Source organism: Lissotriton helveticus, chromosome 5_1, assembly GCF_964261635.1.
Source record: "Lissotriton helveticus chromosome 5_1, aLisHel1.1, whole genome shotgun sequence".
In the NCBI taxonomy this organism is placed as follows: Eukaryota; Metazoa; Chordata; class Amphibia; order Caudata; family Salamandridae; genus Lissotriton; species Lissotriton helveticus.
The window spans coordinates 2130839158-2130852099 of NC_136065.1; the positions used below are offsets into that span (position 1 = coordinate 2130839158).

Sequence of the window (12942 nt, forward strand, 5' to 3'; positions counted from 1 at the left end):
TGTTTTTGGATAGGCAAGTCTGCCATGATCACGCGAATTTGGTTGGACGAGAGCAATATATAGGAACAGACACTTAGGTACAAAAGAACACGTACTAATAGGCATTTGCAGAGGAATGTGTTTATGATGTTTTTATTCTTCGCTGTGCTTCAGATGATATGATCAGCCAACGCGTTTCGCCCAAACACGGGCTTCTTCAGGGCAGTATGGTATTATAATAGGCGTGTCCTGCGACACGTTTTACCCAAGATGATTGTTGGAAACGAATAGTAGTTCACATACATAAGGCTCATGGTAGAGCGAAGTTCTGTGGGTATGGAGTTCCTCAAAAAAGGACTAGAAAAAGACTTGCGGGTACTCCAGAGTTCAATCCAAATGCATTAAATACTAGTTCTGGTGGTGCAGTCATCTATGACCCGGCTGCTTCCAACTCTCTCCTTGCATCTTCCATGATCACCTTTAATATTAGGGTTTGCAATACCTTATTGTTGTCAGTATCAGTGGGGGACAATCCTGAGCCAGTCTGCAAGAGTGAACTTCCTGCATGGGGTATGCACTGTACTGGTATCTGTGCTGACTCCAGCGAGGCCCTCCCCGTGCTGGTGTCTGGGGACGGGCTCCCTGGGGACCACTGTTTACCAGTATCTGGGGTGGAATGATAGAGCAGTCTCTGCACCTGCATTTGAGGACTGAGCGACATAAGCCCCCACCCTATCCTAGTATAAGTGAACTGACACCACCCAAACCTCCCTGTACCCGTGTCAGTTGTTCTGATTCTATGGGATCCATTATGAACTGCATTACCGAACGGACGCCGTCACGGACCGCCTTGTACGAGGAATCGGGACCTGCACCTCATATCACTTTTTGAAACTTTATGCAGCATTTTTTGGGTAGAAAATACCTTAAAACCTTATGTTTCACCAGGTAATGCCTTGAGAAGATAAGGACATCTTTCAGACTTACTACCTTTGCTGTCTCCACCCTCACTGGTCCTTCTGACATGGCGGTGCAGCCTGATGAGCTGCGCGAGCTGGCTCCACCACCACAAGTCTTGCCTGACTTGCCGTGTGTCCTAACTCTGTCGCGCAAGCCTTCTTTGACTTGTTGCCTGTGCTGACTCTGCCACTGCTGCCTTCATCAGACTTGTTGCCTGTGCTGACTCTGCCACCAGTGGTCTTGTGACTCCAATTCCAAACCAGCCTCACATATAAGGTCCCTGGGTCTTTTGGGGGTGGTGGGCAGGTGCAAGGGCTTGCTGTAATATATTCCGCTTTATTTCTTTGTTTATTAGTTTGCATATGCACACTCCTCCATTAGGACTTCGAAGCGCTTTATACAATTGAACGAGTATGGTGCGTAGTTGCAACAGAAGATATACAAGGGCAGGGACACATTGTGTTGATTAATAATTACAATGTAAGTGATACACAGTATCAATAAGTGCACAGGGACAGGAATCTAGGGTGTGCAACATGTATAGAATACTGTTGTATATGGTATCAACAAATCGTCGGTTCCTCCAGATGCAGGCGCGTCGGTTGTACTGCCGACTGGCCGCTCACTGTCCAACAAGTAGTATATATATATTATACAGTTATGTACATTGAGACTTGCATCCGACAGCAGGTGATATATCCAAAGTTCATAGTCGTGTGCTGTCCGTCTTGCGCCTGTCTATTTCTGGGCACTTATATTAAGTTTCTATCCCGGAAGGGTGCAATAGGAGGCACCTCCAGGGTGTAGCGTATGGGTACTTTTAGGGTGAGTGAAATGGTACGACCGGCCGGGGTGGGTGCAAATGTGTGTGTCTTGATGGTGAAGCAGGCGGGGTGTCGAGGAATCCCTCACAAGGCCCCATTACCAGAAAGGAGCGGAGGGTGTGGGGGGCCATGCCCACCCACCCCATGGTGTAAGGTTTGCCAGCTCTTCTGCACATCCCCAGAGCAAGAGAAGACAAGAGGCAGCCTTGAACATTAAAGGAGCTCTGACAATGTATTATTCCTTCCCTCCTCCCTGCAAAGGGTTAAACAGAAGCGAGAGGCGCCGCAGAGAATGGCTTTGTTCTTAAGGCGCGCGCCGAGCCTTGATGTGTTCACCTCCCCCCACCCCCTCCTTCCCCTGCGCTTTAATTTACTTCACTTAATTAGCCCTCCCTCAGAGCAAAAACGATAATTTGATAATGAGGGTGTGAAAGGACACAATATGCAGAGAGTCTTCCAGCAGCGGCGCTCTGCCCCCCCCCTCGGCCCCCGCGCTTGCATTTCATTCCTGGCACTTGGAGGGAACAATGCGCTCTTAGCGCCTATTGTCCCCGGGGCCGCAGTTATAACACAAGGCGTGTAGGGGCACCAGGGGCGTGACGTACAGACGCACGTGCACGGTGCCACCGGCCGGCTGCACGTGCGCACAGAGGGCCGCCATCTTGTAAGCAGGAAGGGGAGCACGGGCTGCAGATTTTCATGTGAGTGAGTCCCCTGTGGAACGCACAACAAGGTAAGACCAGCGTTCTGTCAGCATTGCCAAGTACCACGCAACAGGGGTTAGACTAACGCATTTCAGTGTGGTGTTCCACATCACTGGACAAGATGCTTTAGTCACATATTTATAGCTCCTCCTGAGACCATTACAAACCGCGATGTCGACGCAGCTGCATTAGCAGCACGAGCTGTGTGATACTGGCCAGCACACTTAGGGGCACATTAGGATAGCGGGCGGATCGCCACCGCCCATATGGCAGTGGTGAACTGCCCGCCAAAAACCTCCGCCCGCTTCAGATTTCCCCCCGCCACTTTACCATGGCGGGGGGGACCCCGGCGGACAGGAAGACAGCCCGCCGGTAGGCAATCCGCCCAATTGCCTACCGGGTGGAAAAGCAGTTTATATGGTGGCGGTGTCTGGTAGACACCACCATCCATATTACTATGTAGACGGGGACATGCCGCCACGGAAAGGCAGGCGGTCTTTGACATTGGGGGCCCGTTGCGGGCCCCCAGGGACTCTGGGGGGTGCACATGCGGGGTACCTAGCAGTTCCATGCACAACATGGCAGGCACCGCGCCATACTAATATGCTCCTTAGTCTGCAGAGGGAGTCTGTCAGAACTGGCAGCCTTAGGGTGCTCTTCACCCCAACATTTTGCTTTTCTCCTCGAATTTCTGACCTTGCTTTTGCTGGCCTTAGGTCTCTGTGCACTTTACCACTGCTAACCAGTGCTAAAGGGCATGTGCTCTATCCCCTAAACATGGTAATAGTGGTTCATCCCCAACTGGCATAAATAATTATTTATAAGTTCCTAGTAGAATGCACTACCTGTGCCCAGGGCCTGTACATTAAATGCCACTAGTGGGCCTGCAGCACTGCGTGTGCCGCCCATGTAAATAGCCCTTTAACCTTATCTCAGGCCTGCCATTGCAGAGCCTGTGTGTGCAGTTTACACTGCCATGTAGACCTGGCAAAATAAACCTTCTGTCAGGTCCGAACCTTCTTTTTTTATACAAAAAAGTCACATCTAAGGTAGGCGCTGGACAACCAAGAGGGCAAGGTGCAATATATTTAAAAGGCAGGACAAGTACTTTTACGTTTCATAAGTCCTGGTAGTGAAAACCCCTTACATTTTTTTTACTACAGCAATGCTTAGATCTTCCATAGTATATCATTGGGATTATCTTATTACATTTTTAAGTGTAATTTCAAAATGGGAAGATATAACAGTTTCAGGTTTGGAGTCTAAGGAATCCTAATTTAAAATCCTAACTCATGGTGAAGTCAAATTTTAAATTACAATCCTAAAAATGTCACTTTTAGAATTATGTCATTTTCTTACTTAAGCCATTTAGTGCCTGTAGCCAGTCTCTCATCACATGACTGGGTGTAGTTGTTAGTTGCTTTGTGTATTCCTTATAGACAGCCACACACTCTATGAATTTAGGTGTGACTTCATGGGCGATCCTGGCAGGATGGGAGGGAGGAGGTGGGCACAGCCTCACTTACATCCAAATAGGCCGTGTCCTGCCCACACACAAATGAAGCATGCCCCCTATAATGACTCTAGAGTCAGTGCAAGAAGGATCTATGCACTTCAAAGGCCTGTCTTTTAAGTCTTCCCCACATCAAAGGTACAACTGGATATCCATACTGCTCTTCAGACACCACCACTTCAGTACACTTTTGTTCCTGTAGACACTCTGCCAGGAAGAAGGACTGCTGTGCGGCTAAAGGACTGCCACTCTGCCTTGCTGTGCTGAGCTGCTACCCTCCTGCCTGGATGAGAAGGACAGGAACTGCATCACTCGACTGCAGAACCCAGAGGGACTCCAAGAGCTAGATGGCTGGCCTCCACATTAGAGGCCTCAGGGACGGTGATGCACCGTTACATCGCAACTTTTACAACGGGAGTCTATTACAACGGAACTTTTACAACGCAGGATCCATTACATCGGATGCCATTACAACGCATGGCATTACATAGCAGATGCTATTACAACGCATGGCATTACATCGTAAGTATAGGTAAGTATTTAATTTTTATTTAATAAATTTAATTAATATTAATTATAATTAAAGGGTTTGTGTTTTGGGGTACAGGGGTGTTTTTAGGTTTCAGGGCAGGGTTTGGGTTTTGGGGTACAGGGGTGTTTTTAGGTTTTAGGGTAGGGTTTGGGTTTTGGGGTAAAGGGGTGTTTTTAGGTTTTAGGGCAGGGTTTGGGTTTTGGGGTACAGGGGTGTTTTTAGGTTTCAGGGCAGGGTTTGGGTTTTGGGGTACAGGGGTGTTTTTAGGTTTCAGGGCAGGGTTTGGGTTTTGGGGTAAAGGGGTGTTTTTAGGTTTTAGGGCAGGGTTTGGGTTTTGGGTACAGGGGTGTTTTTAGGTTTCAGGGCAGGTTTTGGGTTTTGGGGTACAGGGGTGTTTTTAGGTTTCAGGGCAGGGTTTGGGTTTTGGGGTACAGGGGTGTTTTTAGGTTTCAGGGCAGGGTTTGGGTTTTGGGGTACAGGGGTATTTTTAGGTTGGGTTTGGGTTTTGGGGTACAGGGGTGTTTTAGGGTTCAGGGTTGGGTTTGTGCTTAGGGCTAATTAAATTATATTTACCATTTATAAATTAATTAAAATATATTTATTAAATTAATTATATTATATTAATTACATTTTTTAATTAAATTAAATAAATTATTTTAATTAATTTAATTTAATTACAATTTTAAAAATATTTAAATTAAATTAATTTCATTATATTAATTAATTAAAATTAATTACAATTTTTATTAAAATTAAATTAAATAAATAGATTTAAATCTATTAAATTAATTACTATTTTAAAATGTATTTTAATTAAATTAATTAAATTAAATTAATTAAATTAACTTAATTACATTTTTTTTAAAAAGGTATACTTACCTATACTTACGATGTAATGCCATGCGTTGTAATAGCATATGCTATGTAATGCCATGCGTTGTAATGGCATCCGATGTAATGGATCCTGCGTTGTAAAAATTCCGATGTAACGGAATGCGATGTAAAAAACCGCGTTGTAGTGACACCAATCCCTCAGGGACATAACAGGCTTCCAACCCCTGCACCGGGACTCTGCCATCTGTGAGTCTAGCCTGCCAAGTGGTGCCACCCCAGTCCTGGACCCTTGGAAATGGGTGTCAGTTCTACTTGCCAGTAGAACTGACACATCCACAACCAGAACCGACACATCTCCTCTGGTGAGTCGCGCATCCCTGAGCAAAACCACTGCTGCGTGGATTGGACCAGTAGCAAAAGACTTGCTTCACCACTGCCTACCACATCTTCGGACTTACACATCCCCTTCGGAACTGCAACTCCGCAATCCTTTATTTGACGCAAGCTTCTTGTATCCCTCATCAACGCCAGCCTCACGACTATCCTGAAATTCTGCATTGCAGCTTCACTGCTCCATGGAATCGACGCACTACATCTTCTGCACCTCACATCCTCGGCACCGGACTCCACTTCACAAGCCTCGTCGACAGGATCCTTGACATCGAGGCATCAGGACCTTACACCACAGTCTCATCACATCTCGGAACCAACGCATTGCCTCTGATCCTCAACAAATCTTCAACACGTATTCATGCAGCGCTACGCGACCAGGATTTAACATACTTTGTTCAGCTGGACTAACTGGGTCACTATAGCCGGCCTGTGCTCCATTTCGGTTGGCCTGAGCTTGTGACTTTGTTCCGGTCCGGTGTGACTAGATATCCCCAATAGCGCTTTTGCTTCTTGGAGCTATTTTACTTAAACCCTTTTAGATTCAATAGCTACATTTCTACTAATTAGCTAATTGAATTTTTCTTCATTTTGGTCTTGTTTTACTTATTAAAATCAGAGTTATTTTTCTAACCTGGTGTGGAGTCATTTTGTCTGGTGTTTTCAGTGTTTTACTGTATAAAGTGTTGCACAAATACACAGCCTCTAAAGCTAAGGCTGACTGCTCTGCGCCAAGCTACCAGAGGGTGAGCACAGGTTCATTTAGGGTTTGCCTGCCTCTTACCCCAACTAGGATTCTGGTTGCTGCTTGACCAGGGCTCAGACCCAGTCAACTGACAACCCATTTCTAACAAAGACTTACTCACAACAGACAACAATAGTGAGTACTGAACACAATTGGCACCACCACCGTACTGCTGTGGCTTCACTCCGGCTGGCTGTCCAGATGACAAGCCGAGACTCAAACAGCGAGGAGCCCGTACCCCGTGCATTGCACTGATCACCACCAGGCTGTCAGAGGTCCAACTTGACAGCTCTGCCGGGCTCAGAGTGAGCATACCATGAAACGATCTCAGGCAGCGCCTTCCAGTTGAGGCACTACTACCCACCGGTGACCGGTGACGACGCAGGCGGGCCGCAGCTTTGTTTTTTCCTTACCGTGCTCGACTGCAGACAAGTGTCTCTGGTGCCTGGTCCTGCCCTACCCCCCACAGTGCTCCCTACTATCTTGAGGGTCTGGCTGGCAGGATGTTTGCCCTGCGGTGCCAGGCCAACACCACTCCCCCAGATCAGTCAAGAAGGAGTGAAGAATGGACTCAATCTGCTCACGAATCGGGCTGCATCGACCCGCGGTCCCAGAGACTATGGAGGTAATAAACGCCAGTCTCTGAGCACTTGTAGTGACTGCTACTAGAGAGCAAGTGCGGCGGGACAATTTCAGAGTGGAGGCCAGTGAGTGCAGTGGAGCATCCTGACCTGGTCCAAGACCAGTCCTGAGTCCCTGGTACAAGAAGATGAGACTTCCGACCTCTGGCTTGGGGAGAGGAGTTGGCCTAACGGCTAGGGCGGTCGACCTCGAATCTGGGGAACTGGGTTCGAGTTTCGACAATGATGCTGAACATCCTGTGATTCTGGGCAAATCACTTAATCTCGCGGTGCCTAGCAAAAAAAAAAATGAATGTGTACTCATGTAACGCAACTGGTGCTATGTAAAGCGCTCTGATACCCAATTTGGGTCAAGTTTGCGCTATATAAAGCTCTGTAAAAAAAATGTACCAGCTTTAAAGATAGCAGAAAAAAGAGGCCAAAAAAGTCAGTACAGGTCAGTCCATCCCTGAGTTGGTGGGGTGGGCATATATTTTCTCACTCCACTACAGCATTTTGTTCTGGGAGAAAATATGTATGTAGTTTGCGCTACTTCGAACTACGCAAATTGCACGTAGCACAGTGTAAACTAGCGTAGCAGTAATTTTTTGCTTGCTCGCGGTCCTCAACGTCAAGTTGGCGACCGCAAGGAGGCAAAATGACATCCTAGCAAGACTTTTTCCTCGTTCGCGATCAGCAACATCAAGTTGCTGATCACGAGCGTGGAAAATAAACCTCCCGGTGAGATTCTCAACGCGGGGAGGTCAGGTTTCTCATTGCGAGTGGTTGCCTATGCTCGCGACCGCTCGCGATGAGAAACTACCAGTTTGCATTGAGAAAGCTGCAGCTCGAGTAAAAATCTACTCGAGCTGCAGTAAAAGACAGCTCGCACTGTGGAAGATGCCTTTTTCAATGATTGCACAGTGCGGACAAGCATCCGGCACTGTGCAATCATCGCGAACAATGCAGTTCGCGTAGTGCTACGCGTAGCTCACGTAGTGGGAAGTGCGCTTCGCGTAGCTATGTGTAGCGCTACTACGCGAACTACGCCCAGGCTTAACATAAACCGAGCCTGTAGAACCTGAATGCAGCACAGGACGAGCCCTGAGGAATATGAACTATGCAAGACCCAAACCCTGCACACCATGAACTCTGCAGAACAGGAGCCCTGCAGAATGCAAACTGACTTTAACGTGAGCCCGGCACAACAGACTCTGTGTAAAATGAGTAATGGAGAACATGAGCTCGCAGAACACAAACCCTGTATAACATGAGCTCGCAGAACAGGAACCCTGTATAACATGAGCTCGCAGAATAGGAACCCTGTATAACATGAGCTCGCAGAACAGGAACCCTGTATAACATGAGCTCGCAGAATAGGAACCCTGTATAACATGAGCTCGCAGAATAGGAACCCTGTATAACATGAGCTCGCAGAACACAAACCCTGTATAACATGAGCTCGCAGAACACGAACCCTGTATAACATGAGCTCGCAGAATAGGAACCCTGTATAACATGAGCTCGCAGAATAGGAACCCTGTATAACATGAGCTCGCAGAATAGGAACCCTGTATAACATGAGCTCGCAGAATAGGAACCCTGCAGCAACATAGGCTGAAATACAACAGGTTGTAGAATACGGTTCCCAGAAGAAGAAAGGTGACGTGATTCTAAGGGATTCAATTAATGAGGCAAAGTAGGAGTAACAAAAAAACATGGCTATGCTGTGCTATGCAGATGTATTAAGCGTGTAGCTACCCGAAGGCTTCCCAGGGCCCGATTCGCAGAATGAACTTAAGACTCAATCCTAAACTTACTACTTTTGGTATTCACAGAATGCACTTACTACTTTTGGTATTCACAGAAGTTAGGATTTTGTCTTAAGTTTGTCTTAAGACAAACTTAAGACAGACTTTAGACAACCTTAAGACAGACTTAAGACAGACTTCAGTTAAGATGTTGTCTTAAGTCTGTCTCAAGTCTGTCTTAAGACAAACCTAAGACAAAATCCTAACTTCTGTGAATACCGAAAGTAGTAAGTTCATTCTGTGAATGCCAAAAGTAGTAAGTGCATTCTGTGAAAACCAAAATAGTAGTAAGTTTAGGATTGAGTCTTAAGTTCATTCTGTGAATCGGGCCCCCAGTGCGGAGGGAGTCGCAACTTGCACTCTTGAGCTACCGTAAGGGCTCTTGTCTGTCCGTAACACTGACCGTCTCTTGCACATGACCCTTCAGCATCTTGGAAGGGTCTCCCTGGTACCCCTGCCCTCGGGTTCCGCACAGTGCTGCCTCCTCCCTATCCAACACGCCATTGGTGGACCAAGGAGAGCTTGCCTACTCATTGCACTCACCTCGGGACTTCATTCCGATGAATCTGTTCTCCACGATGTCGATGCGTCCAACGCCATGTTTCGATCTGAGGGACAGAGAAAGGGAGCCTCTGGTTATGTTGGGGTACCCAGCACTGGTCCAAACAGCAACACAAAAAGATGATGGACGCAAGGCTGAAGATTGTCAAACATTCACCCCCAGTCACAGATCTGGACTAAATCCATCGGTTTTAGATGTTCAAACAGCACCATGAGTCCACCCAAGGGGATCTCAGCCCACAGGTCAGGCCCAGACAAGGAGGACAGGGTGAGGGGTCAGAGTGCAAACACATGCAGGATCATCTGATGGGAGATTCATCCCAGCACATGACAGAGAGCTCAGAACACAGGTGCACCCTTGAGGTGAAGCCAACACCACCACCAGCCACTAGGTGGAGATATGAAGAGGCATGAATGAGAGAAAAGACACAACAAGCATTTGCAATGCAATAGGTCTCGCATTAGGAAAGTTTGAGCCATTGGTATTGTAAATTACATTTTTTTTATTTATGTGTTGGTTGTGAAAATAGCTAAAGTAATAGCTTTGTCATTTACAATGCCAATAGTTTTAACTTTCACAAATGTGACACCTATAGCATTTGTAATGCAATATGTGTTGTATTTTCACGAAACTCCAAGAACAGAAGTGAAATATTAACATTTTTTTGTGACATTTATAAGACAGACGTCATTGTTGTTCGAGTACTTTACGCTGGCACACCTCTTAAAATTATGCAGAGTACGCATGATCTGTATTAGCCGCAGTAAGATTGTTTTTAATGAAAAGTGAAATCGAACTATTGTAAATAGCAGCTTTTGAAACTGAATAAAATTGTTAAATACATAATGGTTGGACAAGACCCTCTGCATATTGATATTTTTATTGTATTATACAGTTGAAAAAAATCCAAGGTAACAGTCAACTACAGTTACAGGAAATGTCATATACTGGAATTATATGCAGTCAATGGGATCCGGATACTTCAAGGTCTGGAGGCAGCGGAATGTGTCATGTTATTTAGATCGGAGGTTTCATTGAAATAGATTTTTCACCCAGTCTTGTTCTTTAGGAGCAGTTCCCTTGTCCTGTCGTAAAGCTAGTGGTCTCTTTGCGAGCAGTAATGCATATGTGTCAGTTTACAAATAATCACTGGAATCTCTGCTACATAAGCCGGCAGTGCCATTAATGGTGAAGGCATGGATTGTACTGCAATCACATCCAATAGTGTCTCCATTACACCAACCCGATATGAGTACACCGTCACTCCAGGGACTGGAAATCTACCTCCAGGGCATGATGACCCGTACATACTACGTCTGCACATAGCCCAGCCTCCTGCAAATAGAGATGGTCTACACTGCCAAAGTCGGGCTGGATCTAAGAGACTGCAAATAACTTTTAGATTACCACACAGTGTATGGACTAACGAATAGACGATATGATATGGCTTTAGATCTCAAAAATATCAAGTCAGAATTAGTAGTCTACAAGTTAGATAACATTATTTTATTATCCCGGGTGATATTCTTCAAAACATGGTGGGCAACCAGCAACATCCGTGCACAACACTTTGCCCACCTACTGTAAATACATAAATAAATAAATAGCGCCTTCGGGTAAAGTCCGCGCTATATATAAATGCATAACTAACTAAAAATATAAATAACGCAAATCACCGCCGTCACTTTGCCGGCCTGCGAGCAGGAAGTCAGGCAGGCCGGCGCGACAACAGGAAACAGGAAGTAGGAGGGCGGGAGCCTACCCCGCCTCCCACGGAAGAGCCGGAAGAGCCGCGATTGGTTGCAGCACCGGAGCAGGCAGGAGCCTACCCTGCGCCCCGGTGCCGAAGAATGGAGGAAGAGTCCTGCTGCCGGTGACTGGGGCTTTGCTTTGTGGCTGGCCTGCGAGGGCGGGAGGGGGGCATGTGTGGGCGCGCGCGCGGCGGCGGCATGTGTGTGAGCGTGCGTGTGTCTTGGAGTCTGTGTGTATGCGTGTGTGACTGTGGGGGAGGAGGAGGAGGGGGTTGCCTGTCTGGGTGCCTGCGTGTCTGTGTAAGTGTAAGTGCGAGTGCGCGCGCGTGTGTGTGTGTCTGTCTGTCTGTGTCTGTCTGTGTGCATGCATGCATGCGCGGTAGGGAGGGCGGCGCAGGACGGAACGTGCACGTTCGCGCACACCAATCCAGCCTGGACAAACTCGTGCACCTTCTCGTCCGTCCTTCCCTCGAGACAGCTAACTATATGTCTCCAACCCTGGACGCATCCTTTGGATGCTAATTCCAGGGCGAGACCTAAAAAGGAAACCAGGAGCATCCTATAGAAGTGCAGAGTGAGAAGGTTCTGGAAGCATCCAGCAATACCTTAAGGGAGTACTACAACAATCTGAAGAACTTTGAGGAAAACAATAAAACACACGATGAGGCAAAGACAAGCAAAGGGGAGCACAACTAAATGATAAACACACAATTTGACACAAAAGGAAAACCAAGAAATAAAAAGTACCAGTCAGAAGGAGGGGGGGGAGGGGCCAGAGAAAATGAGGTAAGAGATTGGGGGTGGGGCATCACTTACGCAATCTGGTTAAGGTACACGTAGAGTTCCAGAGATGAGCTGTGCGAGGTACCGTCGCCAACATTCGTCACCCGCACGGGGACCCCTGGGAAGAGAAGGGTGACATATCACAACCAAATAGACATATCACCAATCAATCAATCAAAGAGAAGGGTGACATCACCAATCAATCAATCAAAGAGAAGGGTGAAATATCACAACCAAATACACATATCACCAATCAATCAAAGAGAAGGGTGACATATCACAACCAAATACACATATCACCAATTAATCAATCAAAGAGAAGGGTGACATCACCAATCAATCAATCAAAGAGAAGGGTGACATATCACAACCAAATACACATATCACCAATCAATCAATCAAAGAGAAGGGTGACATCACCAATCAATCAATCAAAGAGAAGGGTGACATATCACAACCAAATACACATATCACCAATCAATCAATCAAAGAGAAGGGTGACATCACCAATCAATCAATCAAAGAGAAGGGTGACATATCACAACCAAATACACATATCACCAATCAATCAAAGAGAAGGGTGACATATCACAACCAAATACACATATCACCAATCAATCAATCAATCACCAATCAATCAACCAATCAGTAGATTTGTAGAGCGCTTCTTGTCGCCCGTGAGGGTATCCAGGCGCCAGGAGCAGCGGTGGCCGTGCTAGCCTAGTGCCCAGGTTAATAATCTGGAATATAAAACTTAAAGCCGCCCTTCGACTCTCAGGGAGAGGGGGGGAAGAGATGGAGAGAGAAGGGGGGAGCGCGGAAGAAAGGGGGTGGGAAGAGGATGAGGGGGTCAAAGGGTAAAAAAGAAGGTGCAAGAGGGGGCAGGTCGAGAGCAGGGGGTGAGGACGGGGAAGGACAGAAGGAGAAGGAAGAG

At 46.8% G+C, this 12942-nt stretch overlaps 1 protein-coding gene across 1 annotated transcript in view; it reads right to left on the reverse strand.

Annotated features, from left to right (window-relative positions):
* The window catches only part of ASS1 (argininosuccinate synthase 1), a 358057-nt gene that overhangs the window by 110967 nt on the left and 234148 nt on the right, over positions 1 to 12942 (reverse strand). Inside the window, exons 11-12 of the mRNA XM_078646217.1 lie at positions 12042 to 12126; positions 9456 to 9520 (exon numbers count right to left, since the gene is read on the reverse strand). Coding sequence (XP_078502343.1) covers positions 9456 to 9520; positions 12042 to 12126 — 150 coding nt within the window. The remainder of the gene's footprint in view (positions 1 to 9455; positions 9521 to 12041; positions 12127 to 12942) is intronic.